At 35.6% G+C, this 21771-nt stretch overlaps 1 protein-coding gene across 2 annotated transcripts in view; it reads right to left on the bottom strand.

Annotated features, from left to right (window-relative positions):
- The window catches only part of AGO3 (argonaute RISC catalytic component 3), a 107506-nt gene that overhangs the window by 29496 nt on the left and 56239 nt on the right, over window positions 1-21771 (bottom strand). For both annotated transcript variants that reach the window (XM_069067929.1, XM_069067930.1), the window contains 6 exons: window positions 14295-14429; window positions 10881-10968; window positions 10581-10728; window positions 9662-9781; window positions 618-740; window positions 146-279 (listed from right to left, as the gene is read on the bottom strand). In XM_069067929.1, the coding sequence (XP_068924030.1) occupies window positions 146-279; window positions 618-740; window positions 9662-9781; window positions 10581-10728; window positions 10881-10968; window positions 14295-14429 (748 nt within the window). The remainder of the gene's footprint in view (window positions 1-145; window positions 280-617; window positions 741-9661; window positions 9782-10580; window positions 10729-10880; window positions 10969-14294; window positions 14430-21771) is intronic.

The raw sequence follows: 21771 nt of genomic DNA, 5'->3' as shown, positions 1-21771 counted from the left end.
TCATTTCAAAGAGTAATCAGATTACTGTACACAGTAATCAAATATATTAGGTATTGAGAAAACAAGACAAAATTGGTAAATAAATGTAGCTAGAGATTTTAAAATTAAATTAAGACCAAAAGGCTTTAAGAAAGTAATGCCTTACTTCAATATTTCTTCTCGGCACTGTCTCTGAGTAGCAAAACAGGCTATAGCCCACATTTTGATCTCAACACCTGTGTGGAACTGTTTTCCTCGCATGTCCCATACTCCATGGCTTGGAGTTGCTACTGTTCTATTCTAAAAAAAGACAAGACAAGATGAATTTGTACTAAGCCTAAAGGGTAGTAACAACACCTATAATCTATTTAACTGATGCACCATTTGATGAAAACAGAAACTTTTCTCCTTATGCCAAGAAATGACTGGTTTCTTTTTCCTGACCCTAAATAGAAAGTAGAGTCACAGTAAAACAATCTAAATGAAAGATATTAACAATTTTGTTTTAAAATGATCTATTATCAATTTAAACAAAGAGGAGTTGGGAAAAGACTTAAAATTTCAGCCCAACTCAGCTATTCTTCTGTTCTACTCTTGAAAAATGTAATATGGATAAAGAAGAGAAAAATGGCTTTTACCCGTCCTCCATACTGCAGCATAGGAGCGGGGAGTACACGTCCTGTAACGCGAGCCATTTCATCTCGAACTTTAAACTGAAACTCCTGAACAAATGGATCAGCATCATAATTTGCACTTCTCACCTAAAGACACAAGAAAAATTTGCAATTGTTAAGGAAAGATGAATTTAATATTTAGAAACTAGCTACTTCTTTATTTAAGGCTGTGCCTCAAAGTTCGTTTTGCTAATGGAACCATAAATGGCAATGACAATTTTCACAAAATTTTACAATATGAGATAGTAACATGGATCAAAATGTCACACTGATAGTTAAATTTCTTTATTCACACACCAAATATGGCCACTAATTTTTCATAATGTCTCTTCTCTTAACTAAATTGAAGGATCTATCTCCAAAAGAGGTACCTGAAAATGGTGAACAAACAAGTGACTCTGCACCATCAATTCTTTAATTACTCACTCAGTCAAATTTCCTGTCCCCCCACCTTTTTATTACAAAAAAAATTTCCTGTTTTTATGGCACACGAAAATAAGAGCTATGGACAGGTTTCTCCATAATGACATTTACTAAAAAGACATGAAATTTTACTGCAATCACAGAAAATAAAAGATATGAAAGTTATAATCTAATGTGAAACTGGATCTTTCACATCTGTACCATGTTATAATAATTAAGTGTCCTCCAAACAAGTTTCTTAACTGCTCTCACGGTAAATAAAAAAAATAAAATTAGAAAAGTCAAACTAAAAATTGAGGAAAGGATTATTATTTAACAGTACCTGGGAAAACTGTTCAGCAACTTGGTTGACAATAGATTTAAATCCTTATGTTTAAAGTATATACTTTAGTAAATTCTAGCTAGATGAAAGACTTAAAAACATGAAAAAAAAATTAAAAGATGGAAGAAGAAAATGGAATATGTTTCTCAATTATGGAGGAGGGATCTTCCTATTACCATTCAACTATTCCTATTCAAAAAGAAGGAATTAAGAAAAGGTAGCTAGACTTAGCTATATTAAAATGAAAAATTTCTGTACAATGAAATATAATTAATAGTAGCAGTTCTATTGAAGGCACCACTCACTATTCTTCGAATTACCCAGCTTCACAACCTCAGCACACTCTTATACCTTCCTTTCCCTCACTCTCCATATTCAGTTGCAAAGTCTTATGGTCTCCACCCCTACAGTGTCTCTTGTATGTACCTCCTCTTACTCCTCACACAACCTTTGCCCTCAATAGTCTTGACTTTTGTCTCCCTGTTTCTATTTCTGCCCTTTGCCAATCCATTCTCCACACTACAGCCAAATGAGATTTTTAAAGCAGAAGTTTGAACTTTTTGATATTCTTTTGTTCAAAAAGTTCCCAAACACCCCTGTTTAACATTTAAAGTCATTCAGAGGTGAGAAGAGCCAAGATGGTGGTGTAGAGGAAGCAATCCAGCTGAACTTTCCCAATATTCCCTGCCAAATAATTTTAAAATAATATGTCAAATCAAATTCTAGCACAGCAGAGCCAATAAAGGGTCACTGTGATATATTTTTCCAGTCCAAGACAACTTATGAGGTTGGCAGGAGAGGTCTGTGACATTGGGGTAGGGACCAGCATATGTGGGTCAGCAACACCTTGTGGTGGGCCTTGAAGAAAAGCTCTCAGTCCAGAGGCAGTAAGGGGAGTTGGGCAAACAGTTAGAAAGAGATTGCAGGGGACCATGAGCTAGTACAGTTGGATTGGCTAAATGCAGTTCTTGGTCACAATTCCAGGGTGGAGCAGAGTACTAATGCTTGGGGCTGCATGGGAACAGGGGTCCTTCTGGGTAAAGACCAGAGCTCAGACCAAAAGAGCAGTGACCACACTTCTCCTTGGATCTTATTACCTTGAAAGCAACCAAAATTTCCAAACCCCCAGAACTTGCTGTGAAAATAGCAACTTGGCACAGTGTCTCCCAAATTCCAGGTAAGCAGAACCCAACTTTTAACATAAAGTTAAGTGTCAACAAATAGGTTGGAAAAAAAAAGAGAAAACAACAATAACAAAATCCAACCACTAAAAAGCTACAATGGTGACAGGGAAGATCAAGAACAAACTCGGAAAAAAGATAACAACATGAAAAAAAAAGTCACAAGCAAAACCTCAAAGAAAATGCAAATTAGACACAACAAGAATCCCTGGAAGCACTAAAGAGAAAAGAATGGTAGAGGTAAAATTGAAAAAAAGAAATGAAAATGATGCAAGAAAATTATGAAAAGAGGAATAATGACTTCATAAAAAAGGCACAAAAACTGCTGATGAAAATAGCATCTTAAAAAAAAATAGAACTATTACCATTACAAAATGGTAATAGAGGTATAAAAATTCACTGAGGAAAAGAACTCCTTAGAAAGCAGAAGTGGCCAAATGGAAAAACAGGTACAAAGCTTCACTGAAGCTTTAAAATTTCTTCAAAATCAGAATTGAGAAAGTGGAAGTTAATGACTCCATAAACCTTCAAGAAATAAACAAAGTCAAAAGAATGAAAAGATAAAGGAAAATGTGAAATATCTCACTGGAAAAACAAGTGAACCAGAAAATAAATTGAGAAATAATTTAAGAATTATTGGACTATATGAATGCCACAATAAAAAGAGCCTAGACATTGTATTTCAATAAATTATCAAAGCCATCCCAATATATTAGAACCTGAAGAAAATAGAAAATGAAAGAATTCACTGATCACTTCCTGAAAGATCCCAAAATACAAACTCCCAGGATTATTATAGCCATTCCAGAGCTATCAAGGTCAAGAAGAAAAAATTTCAAAAGCAGACAGAAATAAACCATTCAGATACCATGAAACCACAGTCAGGATGATATAAGATTTAGCAGCTTCCACATTAAAGAAGTGGAGGGCTTGGAATATGATATTCTGGAAGGCAAAGGAGCTAGGATTACACCTAATAATAATAATCTACCCAGAAAATAAAAAGGACTATAATCCTTCAGGGGATAAAATGGACATTTAAAGAAAGAGAAGACTCGGATAAAATGGACATTTAAAGAAAGAGAAGACTCTCAAGCAATCCTGATGAAAAGACCAGAGTTGAACAGAAGAATGTGATATTCAAACAAGACACAAAAGAAGCATAAAAAGTCAAATATTAAAGAGAAATCACAAGGGACTTAATCAGGTTCAAAGGTTTATGTGCCTATTAAGGGAAGATGATACATGTAATTCCTAGGAACATTATCATTATTAGTGTAGTTAGAAAGGAGTCTACATAAATAGAGGGCATGAGTGTGAGTTGAATTATGTTGGGATTATTTTTCCAGAAAATGAAGGGGATGAGAAAGAGGCATACACTCGGAGAAGAGTCAAGGAAGAGGAAGAAGGGGGAAAATTATCTCACATAAAATAGGTACTCAATGAAGAGCTTTTACTGTGGAGGGGAAAATTGGGTGGGGGATGGTGGGCAACATTTGAACTTCACTCTAATCTGAACTGGTCCAAAGAGGGAAGAAAACACACACACACATTCTCTCTCTCCCCCTCTCCCTCTCTTTCTTTGTCAATTGTGTATGAAATCTATCTTACCCAGCAGAGAGGTAAGAGGAGAAGGGGATAAAAAAAGGGGGGAGGGTAGATTAAGGGAGACAGTGATCAGAGGCAAAATAGACTTTTGAGGAGGAACAGAGTAAAATGAAAGAGAAAAGCATAAACAGAAGAAAACAGGATAGAAGGAAATACACAATTAGCAATGTTAACTGTGAATGTGAACAGGATGAATTCACTCATAAAACAGAGGTGGATAGCAGAATGGATTAGAAACCAGGACCCAACAATATGCTATATACAAGAAATATACTTGAAACAGAAAGACACACATTGTTAAAATAAAAGGCTGGAGCAGAATCTATTATGCTTCATCTAAGGTTAAAAAAAAAAGGGCAGGGGTAGCAATCATGATCTCAGACAAAGCAAAAGCAAAAACAGACCTAATTAAAAGAGATAATCAGGGAAACATATTTTGCTGAAAGGTACCACAGACAATGAAGTAATATCAATTACATATATGTGTATGTATAAATAGACATAGATATGTATGTATATACATACGCACATATATGCATATCTATGTTGGTGTATATGTATAAAATGACATAGCTTCCAAAGTCTTAAAGGAAAAATAAATTACTTAAGGAAATAGACAGCAAAACATACTAATGGGGGACTTCAACTTTCCCCTCTTAGAACTAGATAAATCTAACCATAAAATAATTAGGAAGTTAAAAAGATGAACAGAATTTTATAAAGTTAGATATGATTGACTTCTGGACAAGACTGAGTGGGAATAGAAAGAAATATACCTTTTTCTCAGTTGTACATCTTCCCAAAAACTGACGATGGCATAAAAACTTCATAAATAAATGCAGAAAAACAGAAATATTAAATGTACCCTTTTCAGGCCATAATGAAAAAAACATCATATTCAAAAAAGGGCCTTTGAAACTCAGATTAAAAATTAATTTGGAACTAAATAATCAAATCCTAAAGAATAAGCAGGTCAAAGAATAAATCATAAGAACAATCAGTAATTTCAATAAAGATAATTTTGTAGCATGCATTCAAAGCAGTACTCAAGGGAAAATTTATTATCTCTATACATTTATATCAATAAAAAAGAGAAAGAGCAGGTCAATAAATTGGGCATGCAATTAAAGAAACTAGAAAAAGAACAAATAAAAAAGATGAAAACCAAAGTATTAGAATCAAAAATGAAAAGGATAAATACACTATCAATGAAGAGGAAATTAAAGCAATCATTGAGAGTTAGTTTGTTCAATTACATGTCAATAAATCTGAAAATCTAAGGAAAATGAATAAATATTTACAAAAATATAAATTGCCGAGAGAAATGAAGAAACAGAATACTTAAATACCCTATCTTAGAAAAAGAAATTGAACAAGCCATCAATGAGATCCCTAAGGAAAAATTCCCAGGATCAGATGGATTTACAAATGAATTCTACTATGTATTGAAAGAACAATTCCAACACAATACAAACTATTTGGAAAAACAGGTAAAGAAAAGTTCTAGAAAATTTATTTCATGACCTAATGTCATGAAATATGGTTTTGATACCTAAATCAGGAAGAGGAAAAACCAGAAAGAAAATTATAGACCAATTTTCCTAATGAATATCAATGCAAAAATTCTAAATAAAACACAAGCAAGGGTACTACAACAATATATTGCAAAAATGGTATATTACACTATGATCAGATGGGATTTATAGCAGGAATGCAGGGCTGGTTCAATATTAGGAAAACTATAAGCATAACTGACCATATCAATAACAAGACCAACAAAATGATTATCTCAATAGAGGCAGGAAAAGCTTTGGCAAAATGCAGCACTCTTTCTTATTATAAACACCAGGAAGCATAGGGATAATTAGAGCTTTCCTTAAAATAACAAGCAGTCTCTATCTAAAATCAAGAGCAAGAATTATCTTTAAATTAGAAGCCTTCCCAATAAGATCAGGAGTGAAGCAAAATTGTCCATTATCATCACTATTATTCAATATTGCACTAGAAATGCTAGCTATAGCAGTAAGAGAAGAAAAGACATTAAAGGAATTAGAATAAGCAATAAGGAATAAAAACTGTCACTCTTTGAAGACAGCAGAATGGCATACTTACAGAATCCTAGAGATCAACTAAAAAATTAGCTGAAATAATTAATAATTTTAGCAAAGTTGGAAAAATAAAATAAACCCACAGAAATCATCAGCATTTCTATATATTACCAACAAAGTCCAACAGGAATATAACAGAAAAAATAAGTTCCATTTAAAATAACTGCAGACAAGTTCTTTTTGTGGTGGCAAAGAAATGGAAATTGGGGGAATGCCCATCAATTGGGGAATGACTGAACAAGTTGTGGTATATGAATGTAATGGAATACTATTTTGCTGTAATAAATGATAAGCAGGTAGACTTCAAAAAATCCTGAAAAGACTTACATGAACTGATGCTAAGTGAACAGAACCAGTACAGAGTAAAAGCAACTACTGTGATGATCAACTATGACAGACTTAGCTGTTATCAGCAATACAATGATCCAAGACAATTCCAAAAGACTCATGATGGAAAATGCTATTTACATCCAGACAAAGGAGTCTGAATGCAGATCAAAGCATACCATTTTCACTTTTTTTGGTGGTTTTTCCCTATTGTTCTGTTTCTTCTTTCACAATATGACTAATGTGGAAATATGTTTAACATGATCACATGTATAACCTATATTGGATTGTTTGCCAACTTGGAGAGGGGAAGAAAGGAGGGAGGGGGAAAAATTTGGAATTAAAAATCTTATAAAAAACGAATGTTAAAAACTATCTTTACATGTAATTGGAAAAAATAAAATGCTATTTAAAAATTACTACAGACAAAATAAAATACTTGGGAGTCTACCTGCCAAGACAAACCCAACAGCTACATGAACGTGACTACAAAACACTTTTCATACAAATAAAGACAGATCTAAATAACTGGAGAAATATTAATTGTTCCAAGGGTAGTCTAAGCCAATATAATAAAAATAACAATTCTACCTAAATTAATTTACTTATTCAATGCTATACCAATCAAACCAAAGATTTATTTTATAGAGCCAGAAAAAAATAACAAAATTCATTTGTAAGAACAAAAGGTCAATAATATCCAGGGAATCAATGAAAAAGAATATGAAGGAAGACAGTCTAGCAGTACCAGATTTCAAACTATATTACAAAATGGTAATCATCAAAACAACCTGGTACTAAGAAACAGAATGGTGAATCAATGGAACAGATTAGGTATATAATACACAGTAGTAAATGACCACAGTAATCTAGTGTTTTGAAAACTCAAATTTCCAAGTTTTTCATCAAGAACCGACATGGGTAGCTAGGTGACACAGTGAATTGAGCACCGGCCCTGGAGTAAGGAGGACCTGAGTTCAAATCCGACCTCAGACACTTACTAGCTGTGTGTCCTTGGGCAAGTCCCTCAACCCTAAGTGCCCTGCCTTCCCCCCTCCAAAAAGCAAAAAAACAAAAAAGTGACTGACAAAAATTGCCTGGGAAACTGGAAGACAATTTGGCAGAAACTAAGTAAAGACCAGTATCTCACACTATATACCAAGATAAAGTCAAAATGGATACATGATTTAGCCATAAAGGGTGATATCATATGCAAATTAAAGGAGCTTTGAAAATTTCACCTATCAGATCTATGCATAAGGAAAGAATTATGACCAAAAAAGAGATAGAGAGAATCATGGGAAATAAAACAGACAATTTTGATGACATTAAATTAAAAAGGTTTTGAACCAACAAAACCAATGCAGTTAAGATTAGAAGGAAAACAGTAAACTGGGAAAAAATTTAGGAGCAAGTTTTTCTGATAAAGGTCTCATTTCTCAAATACATAGGGAACAGAGTCAAATTTCTAAAAATAAGACTCATTACCCAATTAATAAGTGGTCAAAGAATATAAACAGGCAGTTTTCAGAAAAAGAAATCAAAGTTCTATATGATAAAATTAAAAAATGCTCTAAATCACTATTAGAGAAATGCAAATTAAAACAACTCAAGGTACCATCTCATACCTATGAGACAGGCTAACATAATGGAAAAGGAAAATGACAAATGCAGAAGGGGATGCAGAAAAATAGGAACACTAATGCACTGTGGGCGCAGCTGTGAACTGGTCTAACTGTTCTGGAAAATAATTTGGAATTCTGCCTAAAGGGCTTTCTATAAAACTGTGCATATCCTTTGACCTGGGAATACCACTACTAGGTCTGTATCCCTAAGAGATCAAAGGAAAAGGAAAAGGACCCAGATGTACAAAGGTATATATATATATATATATAGTAGTTCTTTTTGTAGTGGCAAAGAACTGGAAATTTAGGGGATGCCCATCAACTGCAGAATGGCTGAATAAATTGTGGTATGTGATTGTGATGGAATACTATTGTGTTCTAAGAAATGATGATCAGAAGTTTCAGAAAAACCTAGGTAGACTTATATGAATAGATGCAAAATGAAATGAACAAGAATACTGTACATAGTGTTCCTAACTGAAAGTGGTCCTAAACTGAAAGGATGATCAACTATGAAAAGACTTAGCTACTCTGATCTCTGATCAAGAAAATGATCCAAGAGAATTTCAAAGGACCCAAGAAGAAAAATGATATTCACCACTACAGCAAAAACTGAGTAAAGTCTGACTGCAGATTGAAGTATAATCTTTTACTTTATTTTTCTTGCCTTTTTTTGCAACATGGCAAATATGGAAATATGTTTTGCATGTTTTCACATGAATAACTGATATCATACTTCTTGTCTTCTCAATGGGTGGTGGACGAGAATTCACAACTCAAAACTAAAAAGAAATAATAATTTTGATATGGGGGGAAATAAAGGTTCCAGGCTACATTTCCAGGCTTACGACCCATTATTCTCCTTCACCCATCCTATGGTCCAGCCAACCTGACCTATTTCATCTGAAGCAACGTGCCATTTCCCATTTTAGTGCCTTTGCAAAGACTATCCCCCACGCATGGAATGTGCTCCATCTTTATTTTCACTCCGCAGAATTTCTTGTTTCCTTTGAGGCTCAACTAATGTACCATCTCCTACCTGTTCTTCCCTGTGATTAGTGTCCTTCCACTCAGAAATTATTTTGTATAAATTGTGTTCTTATTGCATTCTCTCTACAAAATACAAGCTCTTTGAAAGCATCAACTGTTTCATTTTTGTTGCAAAATTCTTATCACCTGGCATAGTGGAAGCTTAATAAATGTCTGCTTATTGGTATCTAGAACTAAAATAGAGATTGTATTCTAGTGCTCCTAAAGGCAAAGGAAAAGCTATATAGAAACAACTGGGGAAGTGGGGTGAAGGAAGAGTGAAAAGTGTGAAAAACTTGATTGGACTTGCACTGAGGAATAAGAGACTTCTCTCATGACTTGCTGTGACTTTTCTGAGTTTTTAAAAGATTAATAAAAAACTAACCAATCTGCTAATTTCTTCTTGTCTATCAGGAGCAGATCTTGCAGTTGCCTTGATCATGGTGGATGTTTGATTGTCAGTCAGCTTCTTAATGCACCGTTGTCCTGCCACAATATTACAGACCTACAAATGGGAATAAAGATTATGTTCTAGATGTCATTTGAGCTCTTAAAAAAACCTTCAAAACAAAAACAAATCATTACTTCCATAATTTGGTGTGATGAATCTATTTCCACAAACCAGTTGATAGAGTGCTATGTTTGGAGTCAGGAAGACCTGAATTAAAATCTGACCCCAGACTTACAAGCTGGATGACCCTGGCGAGGTCACTTAACCTCCATTTGCCTCAGTTTCCTCATCCATGAAATGGGTATAATAATAGCCTCTACCTCTCAGGATTGTTGTGAGGATCAAAAGAGGTAACATTTGTTAAATGCTTAAAAAATACTTATTCCTTCCTTCTCAAAGTTTACTTTAATCAACTTTTGAAAGTACCAGACATTTTTTCCACTTTTAAACAGGGGCAATTGGTACAATTTAATTTATATCTTTGCTTATTGATGAGAAGGAAGAGTAAAGAAAACTGTGTAAAAAATTTGAACATACTAGGGATACTTAATGGACCACAAAGTAAATTATAAGCCTATTTTCATGTTCTAACAGTTCCCAAGGTGAAGCTAGGTGACACAGTAGATAAAGTGCCAGGTCTGGAATCAGGAAGACTCCTGAGTTCAAATCTGGCCTCAGACACTTCCCAGCTATGTGACCATGATATGGCTAACTACTCCAATATCTTTATCAAGAAAACCCAAAAGAGGACATAAAGAGTAGGACATGAATGAAAAATGAATGAATAGCAACAAATAAACCAAACAGTTCCCAAAGTTATTAATTATAATCCATGACAAGCAGCTTTAATTACTTCCAGAGGCAGGTAAGTATGCTTCTGCTCCTGTCCCACTTGAAGACAGGGAAGATGAGGATACTTCAGCTGGAGGTTGTACTTCTCTCTGAAATATTGTGCTACTGTCCTTTCTACAGTTTGGCCATTTTCTAACTGTAAAGGAAAGCTGGAAAACATAGGAAGACTTTTAGAAATATCACAGAAAGTAAGATCATTGATTATTATCTTATCACGAAATGAGCAAAGCTCCCAATACACTTCATGCTAGGACATTTCCTACACAGTGTCTGTCCACTTACAAATACCAGCTTCTCTTACGTTTGATGACTGGCAGGTCTCCTTGTTACATTACAAACACGATATTTCCGCCTCATTGTTCCACAATGAGTCACTTCAACCTTCAGACCTGTACCCAACAACAAAAACTGGGATTACAAACTGCTGCATGTAAAATACATTTGCAACTGAACATATAACTAGCACAAGAGCCAAAGATTCACTTCTGAATAGCTTAACAAAAATGTTTATAACTAATTGGCAGTGAAATACTATTAATCAACAAGTTCCTAATTCTCATCATACCCATTGCAATCCCTTCCAAAAGCTCTATACTTAAACAATGAAAAAACTATAAATTCAGTAACCCCTACAAGTCATGGGACAAAGGTTGCTATAAACAAACACCTATTGGTCATAAAATCTAGATGTTTGGAAGGGAAACTTTTAAGATAACTGTATTCTTCCCTTTGAAAATAAAGAATGTTTGACAAGCCTAATTTACTAATGTACTGACTAGAGACCAAAAACCAGTAGAAGAAAGCTCTTGACAAATTTATTGAACAAGAGGTGACTTGAACAGGACCTCTGTATAGAAGTGGAGCTGTCCTCTAAAGAGCTATTTTATTCCTGGCTACTAGGGACAAAAGACAACCTAAATGTTTCCTAGACTTCCTAAAAGATTTTGTTTCAATACTTTTTTGGTGATACATTTCCTAAAGACATGTTAGAAAACAATTAACTGAGTCAATAAGGAGACAGAAAATTTTACTAGTAAGTCCTTTGTATTTGCCTATTTACATGTTCTAACCTATTCTAGTCTATTTTGTCCCCTGTATTAGTCTATTTATATGTTCTAACAGTTCCCAAGGTGCAGCTAGGTGGTACAGTGGATAAAGTGCCAGGTCTGGAATCAGGAAAACAAAAATTTAGATCAATAAAAACAAGACTATTTTTTCTGTATAATAATAAAGGCTAAGAAAATAAAATAAGGTGAGCAATGTTACAAAAATATATACTGAAGGTGTATGTATTGCATAGCAAAGTGTTAAGTGAGGAAAATATTTCACATGATAAACTGCAAAAGGAACTGCCTAGTTGTCTGAATCATTTGAATAAATTGTGATTGATTTCCTCTTAATTGGACAAGTCATTTTCTTTCTTTCTTTTTTTTTTTTTTTTAAAGCAATTGGGGTTAAGTAACTTGCTCAAGGTTACATGGCCAGTTATTTCTGGGTGTGGTGCTGAGTATTTAAGCCCAGGATTCGATCCAGGTCATCCCAACACTGGAGCCGGTGCTCTTACTTGCTGAGCCACCTTGCCGCCCCTAAGCAATTGGGGTTAAGTAACTTGCTCAAGGTTACACGGCCAGGTATTTCTGGGTGGGTGCTAAGAGTCTGAGCCCGGGATTAGATCTCCAGGTCATCCCGACACTGGAGTCGGTGCTCTTACTCGCAGTCATTTTCATTAATAAAACTCTGCAAACATCCTAAATAAGTTTCAAACTGTTACTGCAACTACAATTTTTATTACATTATAAAAACAAATTTCCCTCATGATTTCTGCTGTCCAACTATAAAAGATGGCTAAATTAATCAATATTCCCTAGATTATTATTAATATTAATAGAATACAAGAAAAAATTCAACTGGAAGCAAATTAATACTATGGAAAATGAAAGTTTGTGCTTCCACTTCATACATAGCACACTTAGTACCAATATGCCTATCATCAGGGTTCTTTCTGGGAACAGATTGAAAACTAAGTATATTTTCCATTTAAAGTGCATAGTATGGGAGACTTTTGAAATTCTGAGTTTGCTTTACTTTCTAGTGTTGGTATATAAACACAACCAGTTTTTATTATCTCTTTAAAACTGTCTTCCTGACATCAGGAAGGGAAGAAAAAACTCAACCTGTCAACGAGAAGCACTTAGATGCCATTATTTGGGAAACATACTATTAGCCAATTACCAACCCCCACTTTCCCAAACATAAGACAACAGAAGCTAAGTATTCAGATAATTGTCTAAAGGGTATAAAAAGCTGAGCTTTTAAAATGTGGCTAAATGTTTTGGTGCCCATTCCCCTTCCCACCACCTCCACCCAACCAAATGTTTGGTTGGCTTTAATCAAATATTTAACCTATAAACACGGCTTTACCTTCACTATAACATCAACTTTATAATGATTTCTAGTGATTTTTCAGTCATTTCTTTGGGCCCCTGAGCAGTTGAAGTTAAGCTCGATTCCATGCTCTTCGGGCAGCAGCTGAATCCTTGTTCTGTACATCTTGTATTTTCTGTGATAGAGTGGTGATATGAGTTGATTGCATAGTTACCGCAAAGTAATGTATGTGATTTTATGAGATTGAGGTGGTAACTAAGCAGCAACTCCATTGTAAACTATGGCATTTAGATGGTATCGTATTAATGATTCTGCACTATCTCCTGGAAAATGCTAACTGTGCTGTTAATGCTAATCATGTAAAGACAATGGCATAGGAGCAAGATAAAATAAAGGTTTCTTGTTGTAGCGCTTGAGCAGCATTTCCTAAGATAAAACTAAGATGCTTATTTTCAAAGCAGGAGAAATTTCCTTTCTAATCTTTCCTCTCTTGGTGAAAGGCACAGTATTAACATCTGTTGGGGAAGGAGATATCACTTCTCAGTACTATTTGACATTCTAAAACATTTATAGTGGACAGCTTGAAAGGTCTAAGTGGGTCTTAGCCCACTGAACCAAAACTCACATTCACCAAGAATAGTTTTTAAAAACACAATGTATCTGTTCTTGGGCATGGGCATTTTGTAAATTTATTATCAGTTACACCAAATGGAAGCTGTACCACTCAGATAATGGGAAAATTAATTTGTTCAGCATCACCATTCCAAATAACTGTACACAGGTTTTTGCCACTGGGCTAAAACTGTTAAGATTTCCATGAATCAATGGCCAGTTATGTGACCAACTCTAACTACCCTTGTTCTCATAAACAGGATTGATCAACTCCACATTCCAAATGTTTTTAAATGAACAGAGAGTAAGGAGGACTTGACTGAGGTAATGTTTGATGGTCTACATTATACAATTTCATAGAAACTTAAGAAAGTCACTGTACTGGAACACTTCTCCAGCTGGGGAGGTCTGGTATCCAGTCAAAACTCTAGCTCGCACAAATTTTACTTTGCATAATAATGGTTCATACTACTCTTAAAAAGCACAGAAATTTTCATCACTTAACTATTTCATTTATTGCAATGAAGCAAAATAAAGTCCTACCCAACTAAGATGCCGTGGATATGAATTCACATGATAGTTTAGGGAATATTCTTACTGGTGATGTGTGATAGATGAAAAACTACTTGGATTATGAAACAAAATGTCAAAGAAAGCTGTAATCACTCCATTTTTGGTCATTATATAGAAACTATTCCAGACATCCCTGTCTACTCACCCTTTATCTCTTTGGTGAATTTTACCCTATGAGAATCAGTCAGAGGTCTTGGCTGTTCATCAATGTTATGAATGTCAAGGACTTCACACATGAACTGAATTACAGGTTGTGCTTTGTAGAAGGCAGTGGCAGAAACTACAAGGAGAAAAAATTTTAAAGAATCAAGGAATCATCTTTACCACTGTACAGAGTTCAAACGCTACTTAAAAGAAATAACAAGATTTAGAGTTCATTAATAGCACTTATAGCAAAAGTTACTAACATATCAATTTTACATTTGTTTTTAATGCCCTATTTTTGAAGCATGATCCTAACCTTATTAGTAGTAGATAACCACCTAAAACAGTAAAGAATAAATCTTTTTCATACAATTCTTTTCAGCCTAAAATCACCATGTTGTACAACATTACTTAGTCCAATTTCATCGTATGGATAAGGAAACTGAGGCTCAAAAAGGTTAAGTGACTTGTACATGGTCACATGGGAAGCAAGTGATAAAATTGGAATCCAAACAGATGTTGTCTGGATCTTTACCTGGTGCTTTTTCCATGATACTACACTAACTTTAAAAGTGATTAAGAAAAACTGATATTAGTGGTACTGAATAAATACTACTGATAACAAAATCTAGAAGCAGAATTTTCTAACATATCTGTGGCAACAATTTTTTGGTTGTCACTTTCTTTTTTCACCCCAGAGAAAAGAAAAAAATCTGGTCAACTGAATAGGTTATTTATTATTATTACTGTTATTATGCCTGCTGTTTGTCATTATCAAGCCCAAAGGCTCATATGAATGAGAAAAATACGTAAAAACATTCAGAGAAAAGGCAAGAAATATAGTGAATTTTAATTTTCCTGTCAACACAATCAAGACATGCTATGATAGCTGATGCAATTCTCCTGGTCCTATCAGTCATATTATACTTTTTTATTCAAAGTTTCTCCTTCTGGCTTATCTCTAGACAAGGTCATTGTTACTCCATAATAGGGCAGGCATATTAGAAATAAAATCAAATTTTTTTATTCATAAGAAACTTGCAGAAGTCAAGGAAGAATTAAAATTAAATTAAAATCAATGACTAAAAGGAAATTTTCAAGAAGTGAAATTCACATCTTTTTAAAAGCTCTACCTTTCCTTCATTTATGGGCTAGGAAAATCAATTGGCTATACTCTGCTAAATTCTAAGCACTATGGAGTTAAGGAGGATGTTCCCTTCCTCTCACAATAATGATTAACATTTATGTAGTACCTACCGTGTTTCCCCGATAATAAGACACTGTCTTTTTTTTTTTTTTTTGGAAAGAAAAACACCAGAGGGCTTATTTTCAGGGGAGGGCTTATGTTGTCCTGCTTCAGCTCTCCTCCACAGCACTGCTCTCAATGGTGCCAGCAAGCAAATCACTGGGGAAGAACAGGATGACACACTCACTGCTGCAGCTCTGATTGGATGCAGCTCAGAGCGCGGCGTGCGTTTCACCCGGGGGTGGGGGGGACGGTGCATACAGAGGGTACCGTAATGTAGCGTGTAGCGCAGGGGATCACCTTCACTACAGTAGCAATCTCAATAGGGCTTATTTTCGGGGGAGGGCTTATTTTAGAGGAATCTTACACAGTAAGGGGAGGGCTTATTTTCGGGATAGGTCTTATTATCGGGGAAACACGGTAGCAGTGCCTTGTCAATAACAGACATTTACTGAATGGTTGCCAAAGAGATGCTTTCCTTGCTATGACAGTCTATATTAGAAAAAGAAAATAAAGGTGTGTAAGATACATGCAATAAATAAATAAAGGATTCAAAGTGGTTTTTTTAAAACACTGTCCTTTCCATCACTACTGATTTATTTTATTCAGAAGTTAAAGGAATTTCCTGTGTGTGTGCACATGCATGTGACAAAGAGAGAGACAGACTTGCTTTTGTACTTTCAAGCTATCTCTCACTTTTTGCTGCAATTTATTTCTGAAAACCATAGCCTGAAGAATTAATGTTAACAAGCTCTTCCCATAAGAATAATATTATAACTGGGGTTTCATTCCTGATCAAAGAGTAAGAGGCAAAGAAAGCTATGACATAAAAGCAAAGATGCAACTAAAACTCCCCATTAAATGCTTTATATACATTATCTCATTTGATACTCACTACCATACTGAGAGGCAGGCTGCATAAGTATCACTGCCCCATTTATAAGATGAGGAAAATAAGGCTTAAAAGAGGGGAAGTAACTAAGAAACCATGTCCTTGTTCTATGAAGTGGCAGAATCAGGACACAGGTCTTTCGACTCATAGCCCAGTGCTCCTTCTGTTGTAACCCTTTTTGGAGAGATCCATACTGCTTCATACTATAACATTCTGGATTTATTGGAATAGCTTTCTCTGAAGTTTCTACCACTATGTTCTTCAATCAACCAACAAGAATTTGTTAAATGTCCAAGAAACTGTGCTAAGAACTGCAAAAGCTAGGTATTTTTTAGGTGTGTGATTATGGGGAGGTTATTTAAGTTTGAGAAACTTAAGTTTTCAGCTTTGTAAATCAGGGACATGACCTATACAACTTGTTGAATAGGGTTGTCATGAGAATAAAGTGAGACCAAATATGTATGGTATGTGATCTGTAACTAACTATAAAGCACCACACGGCTTATCACATTTAGAAACAAGAGCTTATTTCAGCTAACTATTTTGAGATAGGGTATACTCTCTCAACCCAAGTCTTTAGAAATTAAAAGGCAACATCTATTTTGCCAAATGATATTTTGATACCAGGCATCTGGAAGAACAGAAACAGCAGACTGAAGGCAATAAAAACTCTTTCTCTTGGGTTAATAATATATGAAGCCTGTATGAAACTTTAGAATGAAGATTTCATGCTACTATAACCAATATTGTGCAGGATTTTGTATAAAAAACACTAAAATTAAAAATTTTTTTGCCTTTTTTTTTGGAGGGGCAATTGGGGTTAAGTGACTTGCCCAAGGTCACACGGCTAATAAGTGTAAAGTGTCTGAGGTGGGATTTGAACTCAGGTCCTCCTGACACCAGGGCCAGTGCTCTATTCACTGAGCCACCTAGCTGCCCCATGAAAACGCTAAAATTATTTTAGCTTTTCTAGGTAGCATGGTATGAGAAGTACCTTGTGAATAACTATTCATGAAACTATTTCAAGTGCAACATAGAGATTCATATTAAAGCCTGGCCTTGTAGGTTTTGTGTCTATGAACAGTTCTCTTTCTCCCAGTTCTTTCCCTACCTAAGATGAGCAGAGCAGCTAAACATGCCATGGATAGCGTGCCAAGTCTAGAGTTAGGAAGACCCAAATTCAAATCCTGCCTCAGACACTTACCTGGATGACCCTAGGTAACTCACTTAACCTGTATGCCTCAGTTTCCTCATCTGTAAAATGGGAATAATAATAGCCCCTACCTTCCAGGGTTGTTGTGAGGAACAAATGAGAAAAATAACTATAAAGCACTTAGCACAGTGCTTAGTACATAGTAAACAATACATAAATTTTACCTGTGTTATTTTATAGGGAATGGGACATGGTAAATAGAAATGGATCCTATACCCAGTACACGTAAAGAGTTGAAAACCAGAGAAAAAACAAAATCAAACAAAGCCATTGTTACTATTTTTTTCATTTGAACACAATATTTACTAGTATCAATCTTCTAGTAAAAAATATTCAGGCACAAAACCTCACTCATCTCCAACTCACTCCAATATCCACAATTAGCCACCGAATTTTATCAATTCTTTCTTAGGAATCCCTTCTACCCCCCAGTTCAATTGCTATCATCCTAGCTGTGGCCTAACTATTTTCCTCCACTTCTCTTATTTGGCCTAACTATTCATCTAGCTCCAATCCAGTATGGATATATTGCCAGAATAACCATCCTAAAAAACCACTTTCATCACATCCTCTGTGCAAATTCTTCCTAACATCTGAAACACACTACAATTTTGCCTGCTGAAATCTTTCTTTTCCTTTAAGGCTAAGTTCAAATGCTAATTCCTCCACAAATTCTTCTGATTCCTTCAAGATGAATATGATGTCTCTCTTGTTCTACAAATATTATACTTCTTGGGGGTTGGAGGGGAGGGTGTTCATGCACATGCACATAATTCTGTATATTTATAAATATTCATACATCATACTATGTAGACACACACATATTGGCATATACATGCACAATGTGTGATCCACTCAATTAGACTATAACACTGAACACAGCATACCCTTATATAAACGTTTGTTGAATCAAATTAGTCCACTGCTTAAAAACCTTTAATGATTTCCTATTGCTTACAAAATTAATCTTAAAATTTCTTAGCCCTGACTAGTGTTACTAATTTTGTCAAAACTCTTTACAATTTGATCCTAAGTTACCCTACCAACCAAGCCACTCTCCCTTACCAAAATGGTCTACTAACTTTCAAATACATTATACACACTGAATTTATGATTGAAAACAACTTAATTGATTCTTTATTTCAATAATCTCTATTAGCTATAAATCCCAAATCTATCCACCTATCCCAAATTGATCTCCAAATATTGTTTATCGACAGAACCCACAAATGACAGAGAGAAGCTAACTTCCCGCTGAAGACAGTCCTGCAGGCCGGCAGGAAGGGGCCAGTGAAACGCTCTGGGAGTCTAGCCCAGCCCCCAGTGAGCCAGAGGTCTTAGTCTCAGGGCGGCCACAACCAGCCACTTCAGATCACCAGCAGCTGTGGTGGTTTCCAGAATGTTCAACCCACAGATGCTAAGGACAAAGTGAGAGGTCAGTGCAGTGTGGACTTTGGGAACCAGGAGTCCAGTAGTGCAGTCCAGCCTTTGCGCCCTGGAGGGAGAAGTGGCTGAGACATGGTGGCCATGAAGCTACTGCCACGAGGCTACTTCAGAGCTCCTGGCTTGCAGATTGTAGGGGGACCAAGCAACCAGTCTGAGGGGTAATCACTCTGGATTTAACCTGCTTGGATCTCGATCACTGCCAAGGGTGGAGATCCTGGGGTGCGTGACCAGTTTGCCAGAGCTTCTGGAGGCATCAGAGAGAACAGCCAACTAAGCTCTAGCAGCTGAGAAAACCCCAGCGTTTGGGACAAAGCTCCCCTCTCTGGTAGCAGAGTTCTACTGTGGCAAAAAGCTCAAAAGTAAAGTAATTGAGTGGCAACATGAACAAGCAAAGGAAGCAAAGCAAACACAGAAATCTGACTTTACTCTCCTATTTTGAGGACAAAAAGGATGAAAGCACGGAACAGGAGGAAGACAACGAAAATCAGAACTCCTGCACCAAAAGCTTCCAAGAAAAATATGAGCTGGTTACAGGCCATAGAGGACTTTAAGAAGGATTTTGAAAGCCAAATAAGAGAAGTGGAGGAAAAAATTGGGAAGAGAAATGAAAATGATGCAAGAATATTATGAAATGAGAGTCAACAACTTGACTGAAGAAAATAACACCTTAAAAATAGATTAACTCAAATGGCAAAAGAGGCTCTAAAAAGCCAGTGAGGAGAAGAATGCCTTAAAGAGCCAAATTGAAAAAGAATCTCAAAAGCCCAATGAGGAGAATCATTCCTTCAGCATTAGACTGGAGCAAATGGAAGCTAGTGACTTTATGAGAAATCAAGATACTATTAAACAGATCCAAACAAATGAAAAAATTGAAGGCAATGTGAAATATCTCATTGGAAAAACCATTGACCTGGAAAATAGATCCAGGAGAGATAATTTAAAAATTATTGGACTACCTGAAAGCCATGATCAAAAAAAGAACCTAGAAATCAGCCTTCAAGAAATTCTCAAGGAAAATTGCCCTGATGTTTTAGAATCAGAGGGTAAAACAGAGGTTGAAAGAATCCACTGATCACCTCCTGAAAATATCCCAAAAAGAAAACTCCTAGGAATATTATAGCCAGGTTCCAGAGTTCAAGGAGAAAATATTACAAGCAGCCAGAAAGAAACAATTTGAATATTGTGGAAACACAATCAGGATAACACAAGACCCTAGCAGCTTCTACACTGAGGGATAAAAGGGCTTGGAATATGATATTCTGGAGGTCAAAGGAGCTGGGATTAAAACCAAGAATCACCTACCCAGCAAAACTGAGTATCATGTTTCAGGGGAAAATATGGTCATTCAGTAGAATAGAGGACTTTCAAGCATTCATGATGAAAAACCAGAGTTGAATAGAAAATTTGACATTCAGATACAAGAAGGAAGAAAAGCATGAGAAGGTAAACTGGGAAAAGAAATCATAAGAAACTTTATCAAAGTTGAACCATCTACATTCCTATATGGAAAAATGATAATTGTAACTTATGAAACTTTTCTCAGTATGAGAATAGTTGAAGGGAATAGAAATGTGTGTGTGTTTATATGTATGTATACATACATATATATGTCTATATAGGAGGACATATGGGTGTATGAATACATATGTGAATGTGTGCATTATATGGGTACAGGTATACATAGATAGAGGGCACAGGACCAATTGAATAGGAAGGGATGATACTTAAAAGGTGAAATTAAGAGGTGAGAGAGGAATATAATGAGAGGAGATGGGGAGAGACAGAATGGGGTAAACTATCTCATATAGAAGAGGCAAGGGTAAACTTACAATGGAGGGGAAAAATAGGAAGGCAAAAGGAAATGAGTCAACCTTACTCTCATTGAATTTGGCTTAGGGAGGGAATTACATACACACTAAATAGGGTATCTCACCTACAGGAGAGTAGAGGGGAAGGGGATGAGAGGGGGGATGATGGAAGAGAGGACAGGCTGGGAGGGAGGGAAGTTGGAAGCACCCACTTCTGAAAAGGGACAGGATCAAAGTAGAGAATAGAACAAGTTGAGGGTGGGATAGGATGGAGGTAAATATAGTCAGTCTTTCACAATATATCCACTATGGAAATATTTTGCATAGCTACATATGCACAACCTATATTGAACTGCTTATCTTCCCAGTAAGGGTGAGTGATGAGGGAGGAAGGGAAAGAATCTGGAATTCAAAGTTTTAAAATCAAATGTTTTATATATATATATATACACACACACACACACACACACACACACACATATATATATATATACATACATATATATATGATTATTATTTTACATATAACTGGGAAATAAGATATACAGGCACTGGGGCATAGAGATCCACCATGCCCTAACAGAAAATAGGAGGGGGGATGGGGGAAGATAAAGGAGAGAGCAGATTAGGGGAGGGATATTCAGTGGAAAAGCTGTTTTGGGGTGGTGGGTAGGGGAAAAATGGGGAGGAAATTTGTGAATCAAAAAATCTTGTGGAAATGAATGATGTAAATTAAAAATAAACAAAATTTAATTTAAAAAAACTAAACAAATATTGTATATCTAGATGATAATCAAAAATATGCAATCTAAGTAACCAAAATAGATTCTATCCAATTGATATTTGTCAGATACTTATACATATGGAAACCTC

The sequence above is a fragment of the Petaurus breviceps genome, unplaced genomic scaffold (genome assembly GCF_028583685.1).
Source record: "Petaurus breviceps papuanus isolate PSGF00001 unplaced genomic scaffold, PetGlider_PUasm1.0 90760, whole genome shotgun sequence".
NCBI lineage: Eukaryota > Metazoa > Chordata > Mammalia > Diprotodontia > Petauridae > Petaurus > Petaurus breviceps.
This window is presented reverse-complemented; position numbering and strand designations above follow the sequence as displayed.